The 22,849-nt window shown below is 32.8% G+C and overlaps 1 protein-coding gene across 2 annotated transcripts in view; it reads right to left on the reverse strand.

The window, feature by feature from the left end:
* Positions 1 to 22,849, reverse strand: part of ATRNL1 (attractin like 1) — a gene marked incomplete at its 3' end in the record, with an annotated part of 683,994 nt that overhangs the window by 535,998 nt on the left and 125,147 nt on the right. For both annotated transcript variants that reach the window (XM_082854377.1, XM_082854378.1), the window contains exons 11-15: positions 17,348 to 17,432; positions 15,837 to 16,045; positions 14,684 to 14,802; positions 10,109 to 10,241; positions 6,057 to 6,238 (exon numbers count right to left, since the gene is read on the reverse strand). In XM_082854377.1, the coding sequence (XP_082710503.1) occupies positions 6,057 to 6,238; positions 10,109 to 10,241; positions 14,684 to 14,802; positions 15,837 to 16,045; positions 17,348 to 17,432 (728 nt within the window). The remainder of the gene's footprint in view (positions 1 to 6,056; positions 6,239 to 10,108; positions 10,242 to 14,683; positions 14,803 to 15,836; positions 16,046 to 17,347; positions 17,433 to 22,849) is intronic.

Here is a 22,849-nt window from a genome sequence, read left to right on the forward strand (position 1 = left end):
CTTTTCCACGAGGGCAAGCCTGGAGCCTGAGTCTGTGGGTGCAGGCCTGGATCCTAGGTCTGAAGGGCCAGTCTGGCACAAGGATCCACTGGGGTAGGACTGGTAACTGAGTACAAAGTGGTGAGCCTGGAACCTGGTCCACAGTGGCAGGCCTGCAGCCTGGTCCATGGGCCAGTTTGGAGCCTGGAACTGTGGGAGCCACCCAGGAGCATGGATCCACAGGGCTTACCTGGCACTGGATCAGGCCATGAGCCTGAATCCTATGGACTGGTGCTGGGGCAAGCCGGGCACCTGGGCCATCAAGTATGTCATGAGGCTGCAGGGGCTAGCCTGGTACCAGGGTCCACTGGGGCAAGCCTGGTCCTGAGTCTTCTGACACCTAAGTCCATGGCGGTGGGCCTGGTACCTGGGATCATAGGGGAGGGCCTGAAGCCTGAGTCCACTGGGATGAGCCTGACCCTGGGTCTCTAGAGGCCAGCCCAGTGCTGGGGTCTAATGGGGAGGGTGTGGATCCTAGGTCTCCTGTTTCCTAGGTATATGGGGGACTAGCCTGGAGGCTGAGTCTGTGGGTGCCAGCCTGCAGCCTGAGGCCACAGGAGCCAGTGTGGCACTGGGATATGCCTGGCGCCTGGGTCCACAGGGATCATCTAGGCACCGGGGTTCACTAGAGCAGGCCTGGAAGTAGAGTCCAAAGCAAAATCGGTGCTCATTTCATTCTCCTTCCCCTTTGCAGAGGGTATTTCTCACCCTTTCTCACCGTGCTTCCTGTACCGTGCAGGCTTAGGGGAAGGATGATGCAGGTAATGTGAAACTGTCCTTTCTACCATCTTCAATGAGTGTTTTCTTATTTCTGTGTTCTGCCCACTGCCCCAACCCTGTGCTATAACCTCTTACCTGGACTCCTTAGCTTTTGTAAAGGTATTTTGTATATGGATAATTGTTCAAATCAATGTTTCTGTGAGGGAATGAGTGCTGCAAACTCCCATTCTATCACCTTGCTGACATCATTCCTAAACATTTCTACCTCAAATATACATAATAATAATTTATGTTCTCAGTTACCAAGCTAATAATATTATAATGTGAAGTAGCTTCAAAACTCCACATCATCTTTTTTTTTTTTTTTTACATTACTGTCAGGATAGAGAAAAATATGTCCCTCCACTTGAGTCTTTAACAATATAGAAATAAGATATATAAATCCAGTATTTATTCTAAATATGTTGTACAAATGGTCCTAGAGAGCTTATAAAGAACCCGTAGACCTAGAAATTTATAGTGCATAAATATAACAATTTTCACACAGAAAATACTCAACAAATATTTCTTAAATGAAATTAAAATATTATGAATATTCATTATAACAGTAGATCTCATATCACCTAAGTAGAGTACTGTACACATAGTAGGTAGTCAACAAATTTTCCTAAGCAAGGCCATTAGAACAGAGATGCTTATTTTCCAACATCCAATTCCTGAGACAGAGATAGTGCTTAATAAATAATGTTTCTAATTATAAAAATACACATGCTGCTTTGCCTTGTGATCATCATATATTTCATACTTATTCTCAAAGATATTTTGATAACAAAAAAGCTATGACATTTTTATAGTTCTTGATAATAACAGCAGGAATCAATCCAACATAGCTATTTCAGATTAATGACTGTGCTTCACATTACAGCAACTCTGTCTATATTTCCAAACTATCTTTTTTTTTACTTGTTTTTCCAAGTAAAAACAAGTCATTTAAAATGAAATATTATTCTCCAAATCATCATGATAAGAAGCTGCAAGGAAGAGGAGAGGAACAGAAAAATAAGCAGTTGATAAAACATTTAAAGTAACTATTACGCAGTAAATGAACTGGACAGGCAGTTGAAGAATGAAAGATAAATTACTATATTATGAAAATTTACTGCAGCACACCATAAATCATTGCAACATTTCATTAGCCATTTCTGATAAGTAAATGATCATTTGATCCAGGATACCTGTTTAAAGTGCATGAATTTGTCAATCTTTATTTGCTACAGAAGGGTTACCTTATGTCTATACAACTGCAATGACTCAGGATATAATTCATTTTATATAAAGATATGCTTAGCGGAATGTCACCTTGCAGAAAATTCCACCTTTGAAATTTTGCTAAAGCTCATATTTCTAATGAAATAAAACATTCTTCATTTACAGGGCAGGCTATGCCACAAACTACTGAATCTAAGTTCATCATACATCCAAAATAATTGTTGGTCTAATCTTTATGACTTATAAGCATATACACACTACTATATATAAAATAGATAACTAATAAGGACCTACTGTATAATCATAAGCAAGAAAAAGTGAGCAACTTATGTAAGAAATCTTGAAATATGAAACTTCTAAAATAGCATATTTCAAGTTTAAAATGTAAAAACTAAAAATAATGTATTTTAAACAAGGAAAATAGCAATAGAGCTCAAATGCCAAACACTAGTACTTTCTAAAACTCAAAGAATGTGGATCTACCAATAAGACGCTCTTTATAAGTTATACATATTCAGTAGGACTAATTTCCAAATGTTCATCGATAACTGAATCTCAATTTTGTAATTAAAGAAATGAAGCTCTTGGTAGTACAAGAATATAAATAGATCTTAAATTATGCTGTATGCTCCATATGACTAAAAATAAAACTTTACAAATAATACCGTCAATATTTTCTAAAATATTTTTTAAAAATCAACAGATCTCTCCTAGATGACACCACTTGCATCTTATCCTCAACCATAAGGCTGGTAGCTCTCAAACAAGGCAAATTAAGAGAAAAAACAGAGGCACTTCTCTGACCTCCTTACAAATATCTTCATGCGCTGGCCAACTCAAAGTCCTGCAATAATTAACTACAGCATTACTTTAGGAAACTCCTTAAGTCCACGTTACTGGTCAGGTATCCATCCTCTACCTTCATACATCACTCTGTGTGCATCTATCATTGCAATTATCACACTTTGGTATAACTGTGTTTGTATTTCTCCCCCATAAGCTCTTTAACAACAGTGATTGTTTTTGATCTCTATATTCTCAGCAAGCAGTAGACTGCCAAGTACAATGAAGGTGCTCAATAAATTTGTACTAAATGAATGAAGGTTAGCCCATCCTTCCCAGAAATACAGCTTCAGTTCACACAAAAATGATTTTACAGATCAATTTTTCATACAAATTTAATTATTATAGTTTTTCTTTTCCCTATTAATATCAAGCATATAACAAATGTTTGACAGCCAAGTATCACAATGTAATATCCACGTAAAACTTTTGAATATTTATAAAAACTGGAGGTATAATAAATTTATCAATTTTATTAATGGGGGAGGGCTTTGACTCTACAGATATAAAATGGCATTAGAAATTAAATTATCTGTATCAATACTCATGAGAAATACACACACTAATACCACCACAAAAATTATGGCAGGCAATAGTAATGAACTGAATGTTCATACAAACATTTCAAAAGAGTATGTGTTTAAGTCCCTCTAATTTTTTTAACATTTATACAAAACTGTTCTTATATCACTTTTTAAAAATCAGATGCCTGTTCCCCTGTTATTAGCAAAAGGAAAATCAGTAACATATATTCCTATTCTTTAGCATAAATCAGAAATGATCTTAAGAAGGAAAAGGTCCTAGTATAATTAGTGGGGGTGAGTGGAGGAAGGCTTTGTAAAGTGGAAAAATTAAAACACTATTCTGGGGCAAATATTTTTCTACAGTCAATATCAATATTATTAACTATTCATCAAATAAATTCATTTAGTTACTTAAGAATTCATTATCTAATGAATGATTCTTGGAAATAGTAGTTACAGCAGTAGTGGAAACAGACATACAAAAATAATCTTTAAAATGCAAACAATAATAATGATAACTTTAGTAAACACTAAGAAATAAAATGTATCTATGCTCTTCACATACAATACCCCATTTATTTCTCACAATAAACATATAAGGTAGCTATGATTACTATATCCCAGTTTACAGATGAGGAACATAAACTGGGGAGGCTAACTTGCTACTAAGCTGTGGAGGTAAGCAGTATGTCCACACTGTATGCTCTCCATCATTTTGATACGCTGTCCTCAATGCTGCTTAAAAATCAGCTATACCAAGGAAGTATTACTTAACTGTTTCAATAGCAAGCAATTGGTAATCTTTGCTCTGAAAAGTTTTCAAGCCAAAACCATATCCACTGCACTGCAGAGTGGAGTTCTGTAGCACCAACAGACCCTTGTCCAATAAAAGCCATAACCTAAGGTCAAAAAAAGTCATTGAGATCTAATATAGTTTTCAAAGAAATAGTTGAATTATAGCCGTATCTCCATTATTTGTATAGAAATCATGCCACTTTGTGGATTATTTACCACAGGGTGTCTATGTGTGTGTGTGTGTATCTTAAACATTGGCCAAATATTGTACACACCTCAGATCTGAGGTATTTATTATTGTTTAGCTTTATCACTTACCCGATCTATATTGAGCTCTAATTTTATTTTGACACAAAATACAAAAATCTTCAATGATGCTATGACACTTTATATTATCTTAGTATATTTCAAGTATGTATACGAACTAAATAAGGTATTTTAAATTAGATTTAGTAAATTATTTCTAAATCTCCTACAACTTAAGAGTTGACTATACTTTTTCTTTTCTTTAATTGACGTATAACTGACATATAACATTATATTATTTTCAGGTATACAAAATAATGATTCAATATTTGTATATATTGTGGAATGATCACCACATAAGTCTACTTAACATCTGTCACCATACACAGTTTTCTTGTGATGAGGATTTTTAAGATCCACTCTCCTAGCACGTTTCAAATACATAATACAGTATTATTACCTATAGTCACCATGCCATGAATTGCAGCCCCATGGCTTGTTTATTTTATAACTGTAAGTCTGTACCTTTTGACCCCCTTCACCCATTTTGCCCACCCTCCACCCTTGCCTCTGACAACTACCAATCTGTTCTTTGTATCTTTGAGCTTGGTTTTTTGTTTTTTCATGTGTATTCTTGTTTCTTTGTTTTAAATTCAACACAGAAGTGAGATCACAGGGTACTGAAATTTGCAACAACACGGATGGCTCTTGAGAGCACTATACTAAGTGAAATGAGTCAGAGAGAGAAAGAAAATGATCTCACTTACATGTGGAACCTAAAAAAAAACCCAAAAACAATATATATCACAATATTACAAATATAAAATCATTATGTTGTCTACCCGAAACAACACATCAAATATACCTCAATTTTTTAAAATGTCCTCAAGACATTTCAAGTAAGTATCTAAATAAGATATTTCAAAACAATATTTAGTAAATTATTTCCAAATCTCCAACTTAATATGTTCGTAAGAGTTGACTGTATTTTAACATCCCAAGAACAGAAAATACTGTGAGTTCCTATTAAAAATTTCTTATAAAATGATATTTGACATTATTTCCAAGGAAATATTCCATTTTCTATGGACCAACTCTCTAGGAAATTGAAACTGTTCCCAAATGCCGTATGTTCCAAATCTCCCATGTACTTTAAAAATCAGTTTAAGTCCTGCTAACTATTTGTATATTATTTCAAGCAAATCTATACCTAGGAAAATAGTGTAATTCAAAAACTTAACCCACAGAACACACACACAAAGATACATATATACAAATATAGCCGACGTGTTGGTCTAGTGTTCTAATTATAAGGGACATCCCAAAATTATTACACTTCAAAACAAATTCTTAAATTATATGCACAAGTTTTAAAGTATATTTAAAGTATATTTATTCATATGAGATGTCTTCTTGGTAAGATAATGCAATGGTTTACTGAGCAAAACATGAGATGAGTAATTTAGAAACTTTATTACCAAAGAAATCAGTTCTACACTTTTACTTCGACGATTTAGTAAAAATAATGTATTAAAAAACAAAAAGAGGCTGAATGAACCATTGCCAATGGTTACAGGATTATCAGCATATTTCCATAATAAAAACAAGTATAGTTGTTACCTGTTGCGTATACTTCTGTATTTCATCCAGTACAAATTCTACTTCTTTCGAGGTTGTTAATGAAGCAAGATTTCCACTAAGATTATAGCAATAAAGTTTTGCATTGTCATAGTTTTCTCTACTGGAATTAATTCTAAGACAAGCATCCCCGATATGATTCCATCCTTCTCCACAAAGATGAGCTAGTCAAAAAAAAAATTATATCTTATTTTTAGATTACCAAAAAGCATGTGTATTTTTCAATTATTTTAGAATTCTAAATACAACTTCGGTATTTGTTTAAATAATTTTAACAATAAAAATTTAAATATATCACTATAACGTACCAAACTAAATGTGTCTAATAGTTTGATGAAGAATAAGAAGATCCTAATTTTTCTTTAATTCTTGAACATAAGAAAAGCTATGGCTCTATAACATCTGTTAAAATGTGTTGACTGTTAGGTTTTCTGCGTAAACCTAGTGTACTGGCATATGGTTTCTCAGCAAGTAAAATCACTACTGCACTTATGTCCCAAAGTGCAATTTATATAATACAAGATCACTTTAATAGAAAAATAACCAGCACATAACAAAAGCAATTTCAAAGTTATCCTACAAGTGTAGCTAATTGTCCTCTAAATCTAATTTCCATAGCCCAGGTGTACGATTTTGATATAAGCTGGGTTCTTTGATTCTTTAATTATAACTGTGGGGCGAGAAGTCTCATTTCATTTACGTATAGTAAAGAAGCTATAAGCTTTGCTTTCTAGTATTTATTTTTACACAGCCATTCAGGTCTTTCGAAAGTTTAAACATACCATTCAGTAACAGTGGTTTATCCTTAGGGTCCAAATTGAACTTAAAACAGTGCCTATTTTCTAAAACATGGATTTATAAATACAATATAAAGTTATGCTCTAGTGTGCATTAATTAACATTGCAGTGTTTTATTAACACACCAATCTATGAAGTTTCACTACATTTTAGTTTCCACATCACTAAATATATCAGTGCCTCTTGCCCTTTCAGCCCTGGATGCATTAATACAATTTTTATGGAATTATTATAAAGCAGCAATTCTCAAATATTCTGGTCTCAAGACCCCTTTAACTCTTAAAAATTATTGAGAACTCCACATATTTTTTCCCTTATGCATTTTATATCTATTGGGTTTGATCATATTAAAAATAAAAACTGATCTTTTAAAAATATACTTATTCATTTAAAATTATAATTTAAATTTTTATTACAAACACACTTCTCCAGTTTCTGGGATGTCTTGTCCCTTTATGCTATTATAGGCTTGAAGAAGATGTACCATCAAATTTTCTCCTTAGGAGCAGCTCAAATCAGGTCCCTGGCATCAAAAAATTGACATGGGTTGATAAATAAATAGGGCATGGATAGGCAGAGAGATCAGGAATAAAGCAGAGGAAAATGTGCATCATAGAATCTAGGGTGAGGGTATTGGGTATCCTCTCTACAATTTTTTCAGTTTTTCTATGTTTGAAATTTTTCATAATAAAATGTTGGGGAAAAATATAACAACTTAAAATAAATAGCATATTTAATTTTTTAATTATAGTCTCCAAAAACCAAAATAGTGAAAAGTGTGGCATTGTTTTATAAATATTTTTGCAAATCTCTTTAGTATTGGTTTAATATAACTGTATTCTCGTATCTGCATCTACATTCAATCTATTGGAATCACGTATTATGTAGCCTTTGGAAAACTATTTACATAGCAAACCTATAAGAGAATGAGAATCACAAAAGCAAATAATATCTTAATATTACAGGGTACTCTGGTTCTTTAATAACTGCTGTCCTGTTAAACTAGGTAATGAGAATAACACACGGTGCTTGGAACATAGTAACCCCTCAATAAACTGGAGTCATTTAATAAGACTTTCAAACACGTCTGTTTTCATTTTCGGGCTACAAATACAGCAATCTTCCTTGTCTTCTGAAATCTAAAGTACCAAATCACTTTAAGGAAAGACTGCAAAAGTTTTGGTTAAATTTCGGCTGTTTCTTTCCTACTAAATCAAGGAAGGATTTACATTAGTTTTGCCTGTCGCTTTTTTTTTATAAGATCAAAAATACCTGGTTGATAAATCATACAAATGCAAACAATGCATGGGCCTTTGAGGCTAAACTAAATTATAGCACCGACCCAAATGTCTTGATGTTTTAGGCTTCCATAGTATTGAGCATTAACTCAGCTTTAGAGTTAAAAGGATAGCAGTTAATTTTTTCAATAAGTTTAGTTAGACAAATTCAAATTGCCAATTTTATATGAGGTCAATGGGAAAAATGCAATTCACAAATTTTCATGGAAAAGTGCAACTGCTATACAGACTGGGCCCTCCATTTAGAGCATTCACTTCCTTGAGACAAGCTGAATGGAAACCAAACTATATATACACCAAGCTGGTTCTTAGTAAATATGAACACAGGACAAGGTAAGTTAGTACGTAATAAAATATTTTATTCTATTTATTATTCTCCAAAATAATAGCCTGGTCAAGTAGAACCCTTATACTAAACCAAAATATTTTCCCAAGCAATGAATAGATGGGTACTACCAAATAAAACTTCACTATTATTTTTCCAAATTTCCACTGGTAATCTAATTCCCTTCTTATTGAGTAATATTCCTATAAACATATATATTCCTTCAGTCAAATCTTATTTTAGTCTAGCATTTTCTTTGTCTTTTTAAAGAGACTTTATAAGTATTTTTTCTGATCTACATGTTATTTTTAGATTTTAACACTTAGAAATCATTACTTTCAAGTTTAGTGTCATATCACTAATGCTTCTCAAATCCTGCCTACTGCATTAATATTCTCTAATTTACTCAAAGTGAACACACATGCATATATCACTATTTAAAAGCTTCAAAAGTCAGCACATAGAGAAAATTCCAAAACCTCAATCGTACTTTTAAAGGCAATCTAATTTTTATTTTCTTACATGAACTTATATAAGAAAGACTTAAATCCTGTGATGGAATTTTCCAACACTTTCTAGAACTACATAGGTTCAGAAAATTTTTCTATGAAAGAATTTTAAAAAAAAATCATGATATAGAAACAGGCAAAAAACTGAACAGAAATAGAACTCCCAGTTATTAGTCCCCTCTGCCATTTACAAGTCAGGCACTTTGAAGCAAGTCACATAACCAGTGTGTCTCAGCTTATCTGTATAATAAGAAAATGGAATTCGTTAAATATCTATACAAGTTTTCAATTTTCTGCTTTTCTCTTTCATATTTGAAAGAAAGAGTACTTAGGGTCCACTAAGAAGAGTGTTAGCTATAAAAATTAAATTGAAATTTCTTTTTAATGAGTTTTGGGACTTCCCTGGTGGCACAGTTGTTAAGACCCCACACTTCCAATGCAGGGGGCCCGGAAACTAGATCCCATATGCATGCCACAACTAAGAGTTCACATGCCACAACTAAGGAGCTGGCAAGCCGCAACTAAGGAGTACACATGCTGCAACTAAGGAGCTGGTGAGACACAATTAAGGAGCCTGCCTGCCACAACTAAGACCTGGCACAACCTAATTAATTATTTTTTAAAAAATAAATGAGTTTTGCTCTGGTTTGCAGAACTTAGATTCTCATTAAATCATATAACAATTACTATAAATGTTTCAATTGGTAACAAAAAAGCAGTCAGTAAAAAACAGTTCCTGAAATTTAAAAAATAAAGGGCACTTAAAAAATAAATCCAATATGCTAAAATGTTAACATTGCTAGATCTGGATACTAGTCTAAATACTTTTTATTTTCTATGTTTTTAAGACATAATTTTTTAATTGAACAGTATTCTGATCAAGTCAATAGCATAATAAATACAAGAAACCTTGAACATCTTAAAAGAATTACAAATGAACATACAAACTTTTCTTGTAGAAACACTGCTATCATTACTCCAATATTATTGTTTATTTGCTACTGATTTAATTTTAGAAAATGGAATGTTCTTACTAAACGTTCTTTACTATAATGGCATTCATCTGTGGACTATAAAACTCATTTACCAAATTGAAATCTTTACCTGGTAAAGCCTGGCACTCCTGTTGTCTCTGATCCCACTGGCAATTCAAGTTTAGTGAACAGCTTTTACAGCTGGTAAGTTTGTTACAAATCTGCTCATTTCTCACATGACATTTGGTATAGTTTTTCACAGACTAGAAAATTAAAAGATAAAGCATGTTATTTTTCACCTTTGTACAGCAATGACTCTTAAACTTCAGTGTACATATAAGTCACCTGGTGAGCTTTACGATGCAGATTTCTAACACCAAATCCAATTGTACTGAATCAGAATTTCTCTTACTCATTTCTTTATTTAAACAAAGTTCTTCGAATTAGAATGTGTGCTTACTGGAAAAACGTGCAAATTACACAATTTGAAACAGAAACCATGTAATGAAAACCTATTCTATTGAATCTGATAACAGGTTTCCAATTCAATAAATAAAGCCAATGCACAAAGTCATTTCTCTCAATGATCACATGAAAGAATTCTAGTCATAATAAAACTATCATACAGATCCTTGGGAATGAAGTAGAAATGATGAGTAGAAAAACTTAAAGAGATGTTTTATCAAAATCCAATAAAATCTAAAAAGATAAATTATTTTCTCAATAACTCAAACTAATTTTACTTCCACAGACATTAAATAATGGTTTTGGTTAATTGATGTTTCTCCTGTATGTATCTGTCACATTTCCATAATGGAGGTTGAAAAGAACCTGCAAAAGTTACATTTTGATCAGTCCTATTACACAACTATCATATTTCAACTAATTCCAGCTCTAAGAGGTTAAAGGTTAAAAAAGAAAAAAAAGGAAACATAGAAACTTTGGTGTGAGTTCCCTGCACATACCAAGTTTCAATATTTCACATAATATTTTTAGCATCTATGATAATGAAAATCAAATTCTAAAATTTTGGGCTCAACTCTTCCTGTTACTCTTTTTTGAGAAAAAAACAAAAAGGAAAAAACACATGCTGCACCCTGAGGCCCCTTTTATTTCAGTAGGCAGACATACTTACCTCAGGCTTTCTCATGTAAGGGTGTTAAATAGTTCTCTTCAACCAAAAAACTTAACAGTTAAAATTTGCTTATAACTCGCCCATATATAAAAATGGTTGAAGCAATTTTTATCCTCTTAGATATATACTTTAAAATGTCACCCATCAAATATTTATTTATAAACTACTATACTTTCCAACATAAAATACATTGCGGTCACCTCCATTTCAAACATGTTAATTTCTTTAGAGCAAATTGCATATACTATAAGGTCACAGATTAAAAGTACATAGATAGGGGCTTCCCTGGTGGCGCAGTGGTTGAGAGTCCGCCTGCCGATGCAGGGGACATGGGTTCGTGCCCCGGTCTGGGAAGATCCCACATGCCGCGGAGCGGCTGGGCCCGTGAGCCATGGCCGCGGAGCCTGTGCTCCACAACCAGAGAGGCCACAACAGTGAGAGGCCCACGTACCGCAAAAAAAAAGAAAAAAGTACATAGATACTAATGTTTATCTTACTTATTCTAAAATAATCGCAGAAGAAATATTTTTTTAAAACCCAAATTACATTGCAACTCTTATTCAACCATCACATTTTCATTAAGAACATATAAATTTTCTTAATGTTGTTTTTCTGATTCATAGCTTTTTGTTCTCATATAGTATATAAATCTTAGTATTATTCTATACAATTTTTTATAGTTCCAAACATCTGTTAACTAAAAATAAATTTACTTGAATCATCTGATAAATAAAATAACCTATAAAAAAGACAAGAGAATGGCTAAACAACATGTTAGAATAAGAGAAAGAATAACAGCTTAATGCCAATTTAGAATAACAATGGTAACATCAGAGTCACCATCCAAATAACTCAACTGCTCTTCATTAAGAACGGTATAATTGGGACTTCCCTGGTGGCGTAGTGGTTAAGAATCCGCCTGCCAATGCAGGGGACACAGGTTCAAGCCCTGGTCCAGAAGATCCCACATGCCATGGAGCAACTAAGCCCGTGCACCACAACTACCGAGCCTGTGCTCTTAGCCCGTGAGCCACAACTAATAAGCCTGCATGCCACAACTACTGAAGCCCGTGCACCCAGAGCCCGTGCTCTGCAACAAGAGAAGCCACTGCAATGAGAAGCACACACAGCGCAACAAAGAGTAGCCACTGCTCGCCGCAACTAGAGAAAGCCCGCGCACAGCAACAAAGACCCACTGCAGCCAAAAATAAATTTATTTTAAAAAAAAAGAACAGTATAATCATTTATTGATACTGAAACAGTACAAAAGATGAAATTATATTTCAGTCACACACAGGGCCAATTTATTCAATGATGGAAGAAAGCTGACTGTTACTTTGAAACATGGCTGGCATTTTTTGGCCTAATGAACCAGATGCACATTAGTAAACAGACTGTGAAGCATAACCATTACTCTACTCATCTTCATCCTACTATATTTAGATGTAAATTTAAAATGAAAATCTGTAAGAAGTAAGGTTATTGGAGCTATTAGAGCACAAAATATGCAACTTGCAGTAACTATGACTAAATAATGAAATAGAATCTCAGTGGACATCATTTACACTAAAATCTCATAGACCTTTCTGTATCCATTAGCATTTGGTTTAGCTTAATCATCAGACATTCTGATAAAACCGTCCAAAAGACATATTACATCAAAGTCTAAATTACAAGTGAGTACCATCTGCTCACTTATACTATCTCACCCAGTACTTTCCTTGTTAACACATCATTATCAAAAATAACTCTAAAGCAAAAGGCCACTTTTAAAAATGAACACTTGATAACAATTTGCATAATACAATTTTTGAGATATGTGTATTTTCATATAGTGTAAATGTCTAAACACAAATTAACTCAGTTACCGAACAAATTTTTAAGTAAAATCTGCTTGCAATTTTTATCTAATAACGTTCTCCATTTTAGTCCCTTATTCCTATATTTTATTTTACTTACCTCCTACTTCCACATTATTCACTAATGTAACTCCCATTAGATGAGTATTATGCAAGTATAAAAAATAATTCAAATTTTCAAAGTGAGTCATGTCATATTAACATTAAAACTCAAATAAAATTGAGGTATCTATTATCATTACAGCAATTCATATCACTGAAAAGTATACACCAACACAGTATGTATGAAAACAAAAGGGTTCAATCTGATTAGTCAATAATTCAATATTTTCCTTTATTTTAAGTTTTAAATATTATTTTAGAATATAATCATACAACTAAGTATTTTGAAATATGACTGGTTACTAAAGAAAAATTTTAGATGATAAAATAAAAACGTATTACTTAGTTTTCAAATTCCCTTTTCTTTACCTTTTACTTCTGCCTGGTATCTTGAAAAACAAGTGGATAGTTTTCTTGATTAATAAAAATTCAGAAAAATAAAAAATAATATGTATTTAGTTGAAAATCTGTCTGCACACTATTTAGTTATTTAAGCTATACTCCAATAAGAGAATCTTTAACCCTACTAAACATAATTGTTAATACTTTAAAAATTTTTTTCCTTCAACTTGTTGACATCCCCTAAAAAATATGGGACATTTTGATGCTACCCGCTTAAAAGGTTAATTTTTGCTGCTCTTAATCCATTTTAATCTATCATCAATACTAATTTTATTATTTTTTCAATACTCTTATCTATAATAGGGTTCTCAGCCTCATCACTAGTGAAATTTTGAGGCAGACAATTATTTTTTGTGGGAGGGCTGTTCATTCACTGTAGGATGTTTAGCAGCATCCCCGGCTTTCTCCATAGTAGATGACAGTAGCAGCCCCACAGTTGTGACAACTCAAAAAATACGCATTGCCAAATGTCCCTCCGGGGGACAATATTGCCTCAGAGAACCAGAGATCTAAAGACAGATAAAAGGAAAACTACCACTGTCAATACTTCAGATTAAACTCACACACAAAGTGTATAAACAAAACCTAAACCACACCACTGTTAATGCATGTCTGACAAGAATCTCACGGAAATGACTTATATAATATAATCCTTATATAATCCTATTTTCATCAGCACAGAAGACAATGTTTATAGCTACAGTCTTTTCTTAAAAACAATTTTTGAAAGGATTTTCCCAACCTTATTTATGAAAAGAAGTAAAAGTTTCCAGATTCAAAATGGAATCTAGACTGACAAATATGAGCAAGGAACTACAGGCTGAATTTACAACATACCAGGAAGTAGGTGATTTCCTACATACTTAATAAATGTCTTTTTTTTTTTTTGAAGTATAGTTGGTTTACCATATTGAATTAGCTTCAGGTGTGCAACATAGTGATTCAACATTTTTAAAGATTATATACTCCATTTAACATTCTTACAAAACAATGGCTATAACTCCCTGCACTGGACAATATATCCTTGTTGTTTATCAATTTTATACATAGTAGTTTGTATCTCTTAATCTCATACCCCTATTTCACCCTTCCCCCTTCTAAATATCTTGATAAGGAAAGTGCTATTTTGTACAGTGGTACTAAATGGTAAGCTAACGATTATGAAGTAGCATGTTAGCTACAACATCATTTACCCATAAATACTAACCATACTGCAGTTACTGTTTGATGAAATGCATTTCTTGTCATCGCACCACTGGCACCCATTTGTATTGGCAGTACAGCTGGCACAATCTGCATATCTGTAACATCTGTCATCAGAAGCAGCTGTGATACAAATGAGAGAACATATCAGGATGAAAAAGAAAATGTCACACGTCTTAATTCACCTATTTTTAACATCTGTTAAGAATCACTAAGACATTTTTAAACCATAAATATAACCATCAATATCAAAATAAATTCTTCAATATGAACTCAATTTTGTAATTTAATTATATTTAAAGGGATTTAGATACCTCCTAGACTCATCTTTATTCAGTCTACCAGGATCCTACAGCCATTTAAAATTTACACATTAAAATAAGTAATTAATTAATTAATTAATTTACACATTATGGAGGGAGAAAAAGATTTAGAGGTATTTTACTAAACAAAATGTATTACTATATATCTAAAAAAACATTATAACAAATACTCATTGCTTATTATTCTTCATAAAGATATTTAGAGACATGACTTATTATAGATTAGCAAAACTTGATTTGTTAATTGTAGCACCAAAAATGTATAACAGCCCCACTCATTTAAAGAAAATTGAACAATTTTTATCCAAATCATTCCTCATAAATAAATATTTATTAGTAATTATTCATAAGTTTGATTTATTTATTCAATATTTTATAAGAAATATTAAATTATAACAAAACTCATCAAAATTCTAGAAAATTTTTAACTTTATGGTCTGGCTCGGCAATAATTCAGAAAGAAAAAACTACCAAATGCAGAATAAATTACTTCATTTTTTTTCTTTGAAGCATACAGTATATCTTAGACAGGATGTATCTGAAAGCATTTTTTACTTACATATGAAAATAATTCATATATATGGCCATGTTACATATACAAATTGATATATAAATATTACATACAGAATTCAAAAAAGAAAACTAAAAATAGCTAATAAAGATATTAAATTACTAATCACTGCTAAATTCAAACATTAGAATTCCTAATTAGAGAATTATGAGTTTTTAATTTCTGAAAGCTACTAAGGTAATTCTTACAAGCAGAATGCATTTCCATTTCTAGCCAAATAAAGAAGCTTTGTTCCAAATATAAGAAAGAAAAAAAATGTTTACCTGTTTTCAGAGGGCACTTTGCTCTAAGAATATTATTAGTACTCCCAGACTCCCAAGATTCACAGTGATTTTTATTCCAAATACATTTTATCCCTGGACCAGCATTTTTACAAAGTTCTTCATCTCTGAAAGCCTTGCAATTTGGAGGCTTGTATACAAGTATATCATTAAGGAGTACACTAGAAAATCCTCCAAATATATACATGGACCTATTAGAGATAAAATAAGAATCTTAAAGGAACAATATTAAGAAAAGTCTCTGTCTAATGTGTTAGTTTTAAAAATAAATTTAAATACATTTTACATCATCTTATCTAGTTAGGAAACAATTTTTTAGAAATATATAGTAGCTGTATATACTATAATAAGATACACTTTAGACAATAAGATATACTTTAGAATTGCTATATAGAATTATAATTTTTGAATACAAAGAATTTAGAAATTAGATATAGAGTTCTTCATATAGTGTTTTACTATCCTCTTGTAAAATAGAAAGACCAAGAGTAAAATTATCAAAAAGATTTTCAAAGTTTCAATTTGAAAAGCCCACATGATTACTGAATTAACTAATACTACCAATGCCAAAAAATTTGACATGCCCTCAAAACAGCCTCATTTTTGTTTCTAAAAATATTATTAACACAATAAATGGAAAAGATCAGAAAATGCTTCAAGAATATCTTTTATTATTTAAAAAAAGTAAAATAAAAATCAACCAAATGCAGTTTTCAACAGAGAAGCCTAGAGGTTTTATGTTTACACTCTGAATTTCATTTATTTCAGTTTCAAAAGCTAACTGATATCAGTTACACAGCTTCATTGTGATTAAGTTCTGACTACTTTTAGTATTATATTGGAGAATTTTTACATAATTAGAATAAGGTAGTAATAAAATGAACTTATGAAAAATGTCATGAATTACAAATTTTAAGCTAATGAATGCTCTAGCATATTGTTTACTGTCACAAGTCCACATTAACGAACTTTTGCTATAGAAATAGCAAAATCATAATAACTTAAAGGATGAAGGTAACTTAATGATCATCCAGTCCAAATTCCCAGTAGATAGAACAGTCTTAAAGGCCAGAGAGGTTAAGAGATTTGTCCAAAGTCACACATTCAGTTATGACAGAACCAAAATGAGAATCTAATTCTTCTCACTTCCCTTGCTCTCCTCAGAAGAAATATGTGGCTAGCCTTTCTATCACTTCAGACTGATCTTTTTTAAGGAAGTCATTCATGATCTGATCTCTGGAAAAAGGAAAGAAGGCAGGATGACTTTTTAAAAGAGTATCTGAAGTTCTATCTCAGCACCTTTCCTTTGATATTCCCCTGCCCCTTAAATAAATTTAAACAAAAAAGAAATGAAGGATATGGTTAATGAAGCAAAATTCATTCCACGGTATTACAGGGATATAGAAAATCCAATCCATTAAGTACAAACAATAATTTTTATAAAGAATAACAAAATATGTGGGTAGTATAACTGATAAATGTGCTTCTTTTACCCATTAATGACAACTGCAGAGTGTCCAAATCTGTTGACATCTCTATGAAGGTTTGGTTTCGGTAATATTTTCCATTCATCACAAGCTAGGAAAATGAAAACAGCAAAACAAAAAGTGAAAAAAAAGAACTATTTAAGACAAATACTATAAAATAATCATTGGCCAAATAAAGATACAATACTTAAAATTAGGAAGACTTTCATTAATTTTCCATGACCTACAATTTAGTATCATTACTCAACTAGCATTATTCGTTAGATAAAAATAACTTCTGCCTAAAATTATCACAAATAATTTTACATATATCAGAATAAAGGAAATCAAAGGAAAAAAATTAGATGAACTTTACATTGGAGGATAATTTCAATGACATATTTTATTAAATAAACCAAGAATCATATAGTAAAATTCATTAATGTCAATACTGGGCAAACCCATCAGAAAGTTAAATCACTAAATCAAATTTTATATGCATGCATGCAAAATTAAATGGAATATATAATACTCAATGAAAGAATGCCTAAAAATGGAATCATCAAAATAAAATATTTAAATCAGTTTAATGATTCGATATTTCAAAGGAATAGTTTTCATTTTATGTAAAGGAGAAGAGCTTTAGTTGCAAAAAATAGAAAAAAATGAAAAAAAGAAACCTAAATAATTCATGAGCTACATAAAGACTATGGAAAGAAAAATGATTAAAGAAAACTGTTTATCATTTAAATATAGCCTCAGAATTGACACATATATTAATAGAGATTTTGAGATGTCAAATAATTCAGTGACTAGAAACGTTCTCAGGACAGTGTTTTAGATTTTATCCTCTTAGACATGGCATATCTAAAAGCAGGCCTTGGTATTTAATACAAGCACATAGATGTAACAAGGTTTAAAACAAATTTATTTCATTTTTTGGTAACTTAGAAGCCCTTTTGAAACAAGAAAATAATCTCAAATACAATTAGTTGTAATGAATTACTTGTTTTCTTATATAAGCAATCATGCCTATTACACTAGAAATGAAATAATAAATTTGGCTTTAATTCAATATTATTACTAGTAAAGATCAAAGGAATCACAAAAATGAAAACCATAGTTTAGAACATTAAACTGGAAGACTGAGAGCAATAAAATATATCTTGAATTATATCTCCCACTCTCTCAGTGTATTCTGAGGTTCACAAATCTGCCCCAAAAGGGGTATTCCTTAGTTGATATAATCTCTCTCTACAGTTCACAAAGTACATGAACCTATTAACTACTCTCAAAAGAGAGAGTACAAAAGCATAGAAGCCTAACTTTACTAAACCCAGTGTTTTCCCAATGTTTTATCCATAGAAGCACTTTTCACATAACACCTATTAACACTGCAGGAGCCAAGGCTCTGAAGATCACATTTTGAGAACTACTATTATAAAGGCTTACACATAATATTCATAGTCTACCAATTCTATGCGTTAGAGTTCACTTAAGAAATGTACATTTCTTAAGTGTACATTTATATGCATGCAGTAATATAAAACTTCCAAAGTGCTTTCATCTATATAACTTAAAATAGTCTATATTATAAGAATCCAGTGAGATTGATTGAGCAGGTATCACCATATGCCAGAAATGAAAAAGGAGACCTAGGAGAAGTTAAGCAATGTCCTTAAGGCCCATTAGATTACCTTTGTTTTTCTATAAATTATGTTTATGAATGTCTGATGTTATAAAAGTATATTGAATGGATTCTGAAAGATAATTCCCATTTGGAGAGAAGGGGTGACCTGTAAAAGGTACAGACTTTGACAAAGAAAGAGATGAAAATGTTAGAGATAGATAATGAGTTAGGGCAGACAGATTTTAATCATTCCACCAAAACCCAACACACACACACACACACACACATACACACACACACACACACCCCACATGGCCACTGATTCATAAATTGTGTGTTAAATACAGTATTCCAGCAACAGAATTAGAAACCTGAATGTGCGTCAAAGAAATGAAACAGAAAAGAGTCAGATCAAAGAGTAGGACTTCCAGAAATTAGGACTTCCAGAAACCAGTTTATTATAAAAATCTCCAAAGAAGAATCATCTTCAAGGTCATCTTTGGGACATCTGGAATCCAGAAAAGAAAGTGACCCAATAATCTGAGCCTCTCTAGGACAAAAGAATAAGTAATTCGGCCCAGCGTCCAGAACAAATCAGCAGAAGGAGGGAAGAAAAGCAGATTTCCAAAATGAGAACCAGGGAAAATGCTCAGAAAACCCATCTAAGAAGTGAGTCAGGAAAAAGAGCTGAGAGAATAAAGGCCAGCATTTACTAAAAATTAGGCCTTTTGAAGATTTCTTGTAACTCTATACTCTCTTTAGGGAAAAAGAAAAATTTTTCAGCACACAGAATAGTCTAAAGAATGGTATTATAAACACCTACATACCACTACCCAGATCTGTCAAACCCAATATTTTACCACGTTTACTGTAGATTTTCTAAAGAAAGAAAATATTACAGATATGATTGAGGCTCCCTGTGTACTCCCTCTCAAATTCAACTGCTTTATGTCTTCTGTCTTTGGACACAACCACTATCCTATATGGGTTTATCAATGTTCCCATATCTATGATCTATATAGAGTATTTTCGTAGGTTATAAAACAATATAAATGGTATCAAACTATGGATTCTTCTCCACCTTGCTTACTCTGTTCAACCTATTGAGGCTTTTTTTTTTTGGTTTTTTAACCATTTTTAAGTGAACAGTTCAGTGACATTAAGTACATTTGCATTGTTGTGCACCATCACCACCCAGCTCCAGGGTTTTCTTCATCTTGCAAAACCAAAACTCTGTACCCATTAAATAATAACCACCCATTCCCTTCTCTCCCCAGCCCATGGTAACCACTACTCTACTTTGTTGTCTATAAATTTGACTATTCTAAGCACCTCAAATGAATGAATTCATACAGTTTTGTCCTTTTGTGACTGGCTTATCTCCCTAAGCATGTATTCAAAGTTCATCTGTGCTGTAGTATGTGTCAGAATTTCCTTCCTTTTTAAATCCTGAATAATTTCCATTGTATGTATGTATGACATTTTCTTTATCCATTCATCCATATATGGATATGTAGGTTGTTTCCAGATTTTGGCTACTGTGAATAATGCTGCTAGGAACATGCGTGTACAGATATCTGTTCCTGCCCCGATTTCAATTCTCTTGTGTGTATACCCAGAAGTAGAATTGCTGGATCATATGGTAATTATGTTTAACTTTTTGAGGAACCTCTATACTCTGTCCTATAGTGGCCACACCATTTTACATTCCCCCTAGCAGTGCACAAGGGTTCCAATTTCTCTACATCCTGGTCAACATTTGTTTTTTTCTATTTCTTGATAACAGCCATCCTAATGGGTGTGAGTGGTATCTCACTGTGGTTTTGATTTGCAATTCCCTAATGATTAGTGATGTTGGGCGTCTTTTTATGTCCTTACTGGGATATTTGTATATCTTCTTTGGAGAACTATATCTTCATAAAAAAGCCTGTACATTAACTTGGTCAAATTTATTGTTTTCCACCATAATTCAAAAAGAGACATGTACCACAATGTTCATTGCAGCACTATTTACAATAGCCTGGACGTGGAACCAACCTAAATGCCTGACAGATGCATGGATAAAGAAGATGTGGCACATATATAAAATGGAATATTACTCAGCCATAAAAAGAAACGAAATTGAGTTATTTGTAGTGAGGTGGATGGACCTAGAGTCTGTCACACAGAGTGAAGTAAGTCAGAAAGAGAAAAGCAAATACCATATGCTAACGCATATATACAGAATCTAAAAAAAAAAAAAAAATGGTACTGATGAACCTAGTTGCAGGGCAGGAATAAAGAGGTAGACATAGAAAATGGACTTGAGGACATGGGGTGGAAGGGAAAAGCTGGGACAAAGTGAGAGCAGCATCTACATACATACACTACCGAATGTAAAATAGTTGGCTGCTGGGAAGAAGCAGCATAGCACAGGGAGAACGGCTCGGTGCTTTGCGATGACCTAGAGGGGTGGGATAGGGAGGGTGGGAGGGAAGCTCAAGAGGGACAGGATATGGGGACGTGTGTATGCACATGGCTGATTCGCTGTGCTGTGCAACAGAAACTAACATAGTATTGTGAAGCAATTATACTCCAATAAAGATCTATTTAAAAAATGTATTGTTTTCCTTGTGATTTGTGCTTTTTATTCTTAACTCAAGATTGTAAAGATAATCTCTAACTTTCTTCAAAGGATGTACAGTTTGGCTCTTACTATTCTGATCTTCAATCAAGTTGGAAGTTATTTTTGTATTTGTTGCATGGATCTAACTTAATTTTCCCCATATACAATATTTCCCAGATATTTCTCAGTATATTTCCATATACCAATTGCCCAGAACCATTTTTTGAGCATTTATCCCTGATCCACTAATTTGTGTCTCATTTGACTTCTGTACTGCTGTGGTTTGTTTTTATTCCACTTGTTTTTAACTAAAGATATATATGTGCAAAGTTTAAAAGCAAATAATCCCACAAGGTTCATCACAGAAAAGCCTCCTCCTCCCTATCTATGGGCTATGGAAGCCCGAAATTGAAAAGCACATAGTTGCTTCTAATAGTTAAAAAACACTTTTAATTACTATTATAATATTATATAAAATTAACTGAAGAATTAATTAAACCTTTTATAGTCTTTTTAAATGGGTAAAGATTCCTAAAGTGGCGGCCATGACCTTTACCTAATAAAAATAACATGCTGGGCTTCCCTGGTGGCGCAGTGGTTGAGAGTCCGCCTGCCGATGCAGGGGACGCGGGTTCGTGCCCCCGTCCGGGAAGATCCCACATGCCGCGGAGCGGCTGGGCCCGTGAGCCATGGCTGCTGAGCCTGCGCATCCGGAGCCTGTGCTCCGCAACGGGAGAAGCCACAACGGTGAGAGGCCCGCGTACCGCAAAAAAAAAAAAAAAAAAAAAAAGTGCTAATTGCTTATCAGTGCTATACAATATTTAACTCTCAAAACAACTCTGAGGAGTAAATATGTTTGTCACCATGTTTTAAATAAGGAAAAGAGTCTTTAGAAGTTAGGTAACTTCCTTAAAGTCATTAAATAGTAAAGTTAAATCAAAACCAGATCTCCTTAACTTCTTTATGTTATACTCCCTCACCACACCATCAAAATATCCTTTCTGATATAAACATTAACTTCTTGAAAATAAAAACACAATAATACAGTTTTTTTAAAAAGCACAAAAGTCCCTGCAGAAGAAAAGCATTACAGTACAGTAATAAAAAAAATTATACATAAGAGCAATTAACTCACACAAATAATAATACAACCCAATTCTACTTCAAGAAGTTCTTTGCCTCTTAATATATGTGGTCGTAGGAGGTGAAGGCTTTATTACTATCTCCAGGACATAACCTTCAATTATACTAAACGTTCAAAAGTAATTACACACAATATTTGTGGTAGATTTTG

The sequence above is a fragment of the Leucopleurus acutus genome, assembly GCF_964270905.1.
Source record: "Leucopleurus acutus genome assembly, chromosome: 14".
Taxonomy (NCBI): Eukaryota; Metazoa; Chordata; class Mammalia; order Artiodactyla; family Delphinidae; genus Leucopleurus; species Leucopleurus acutus.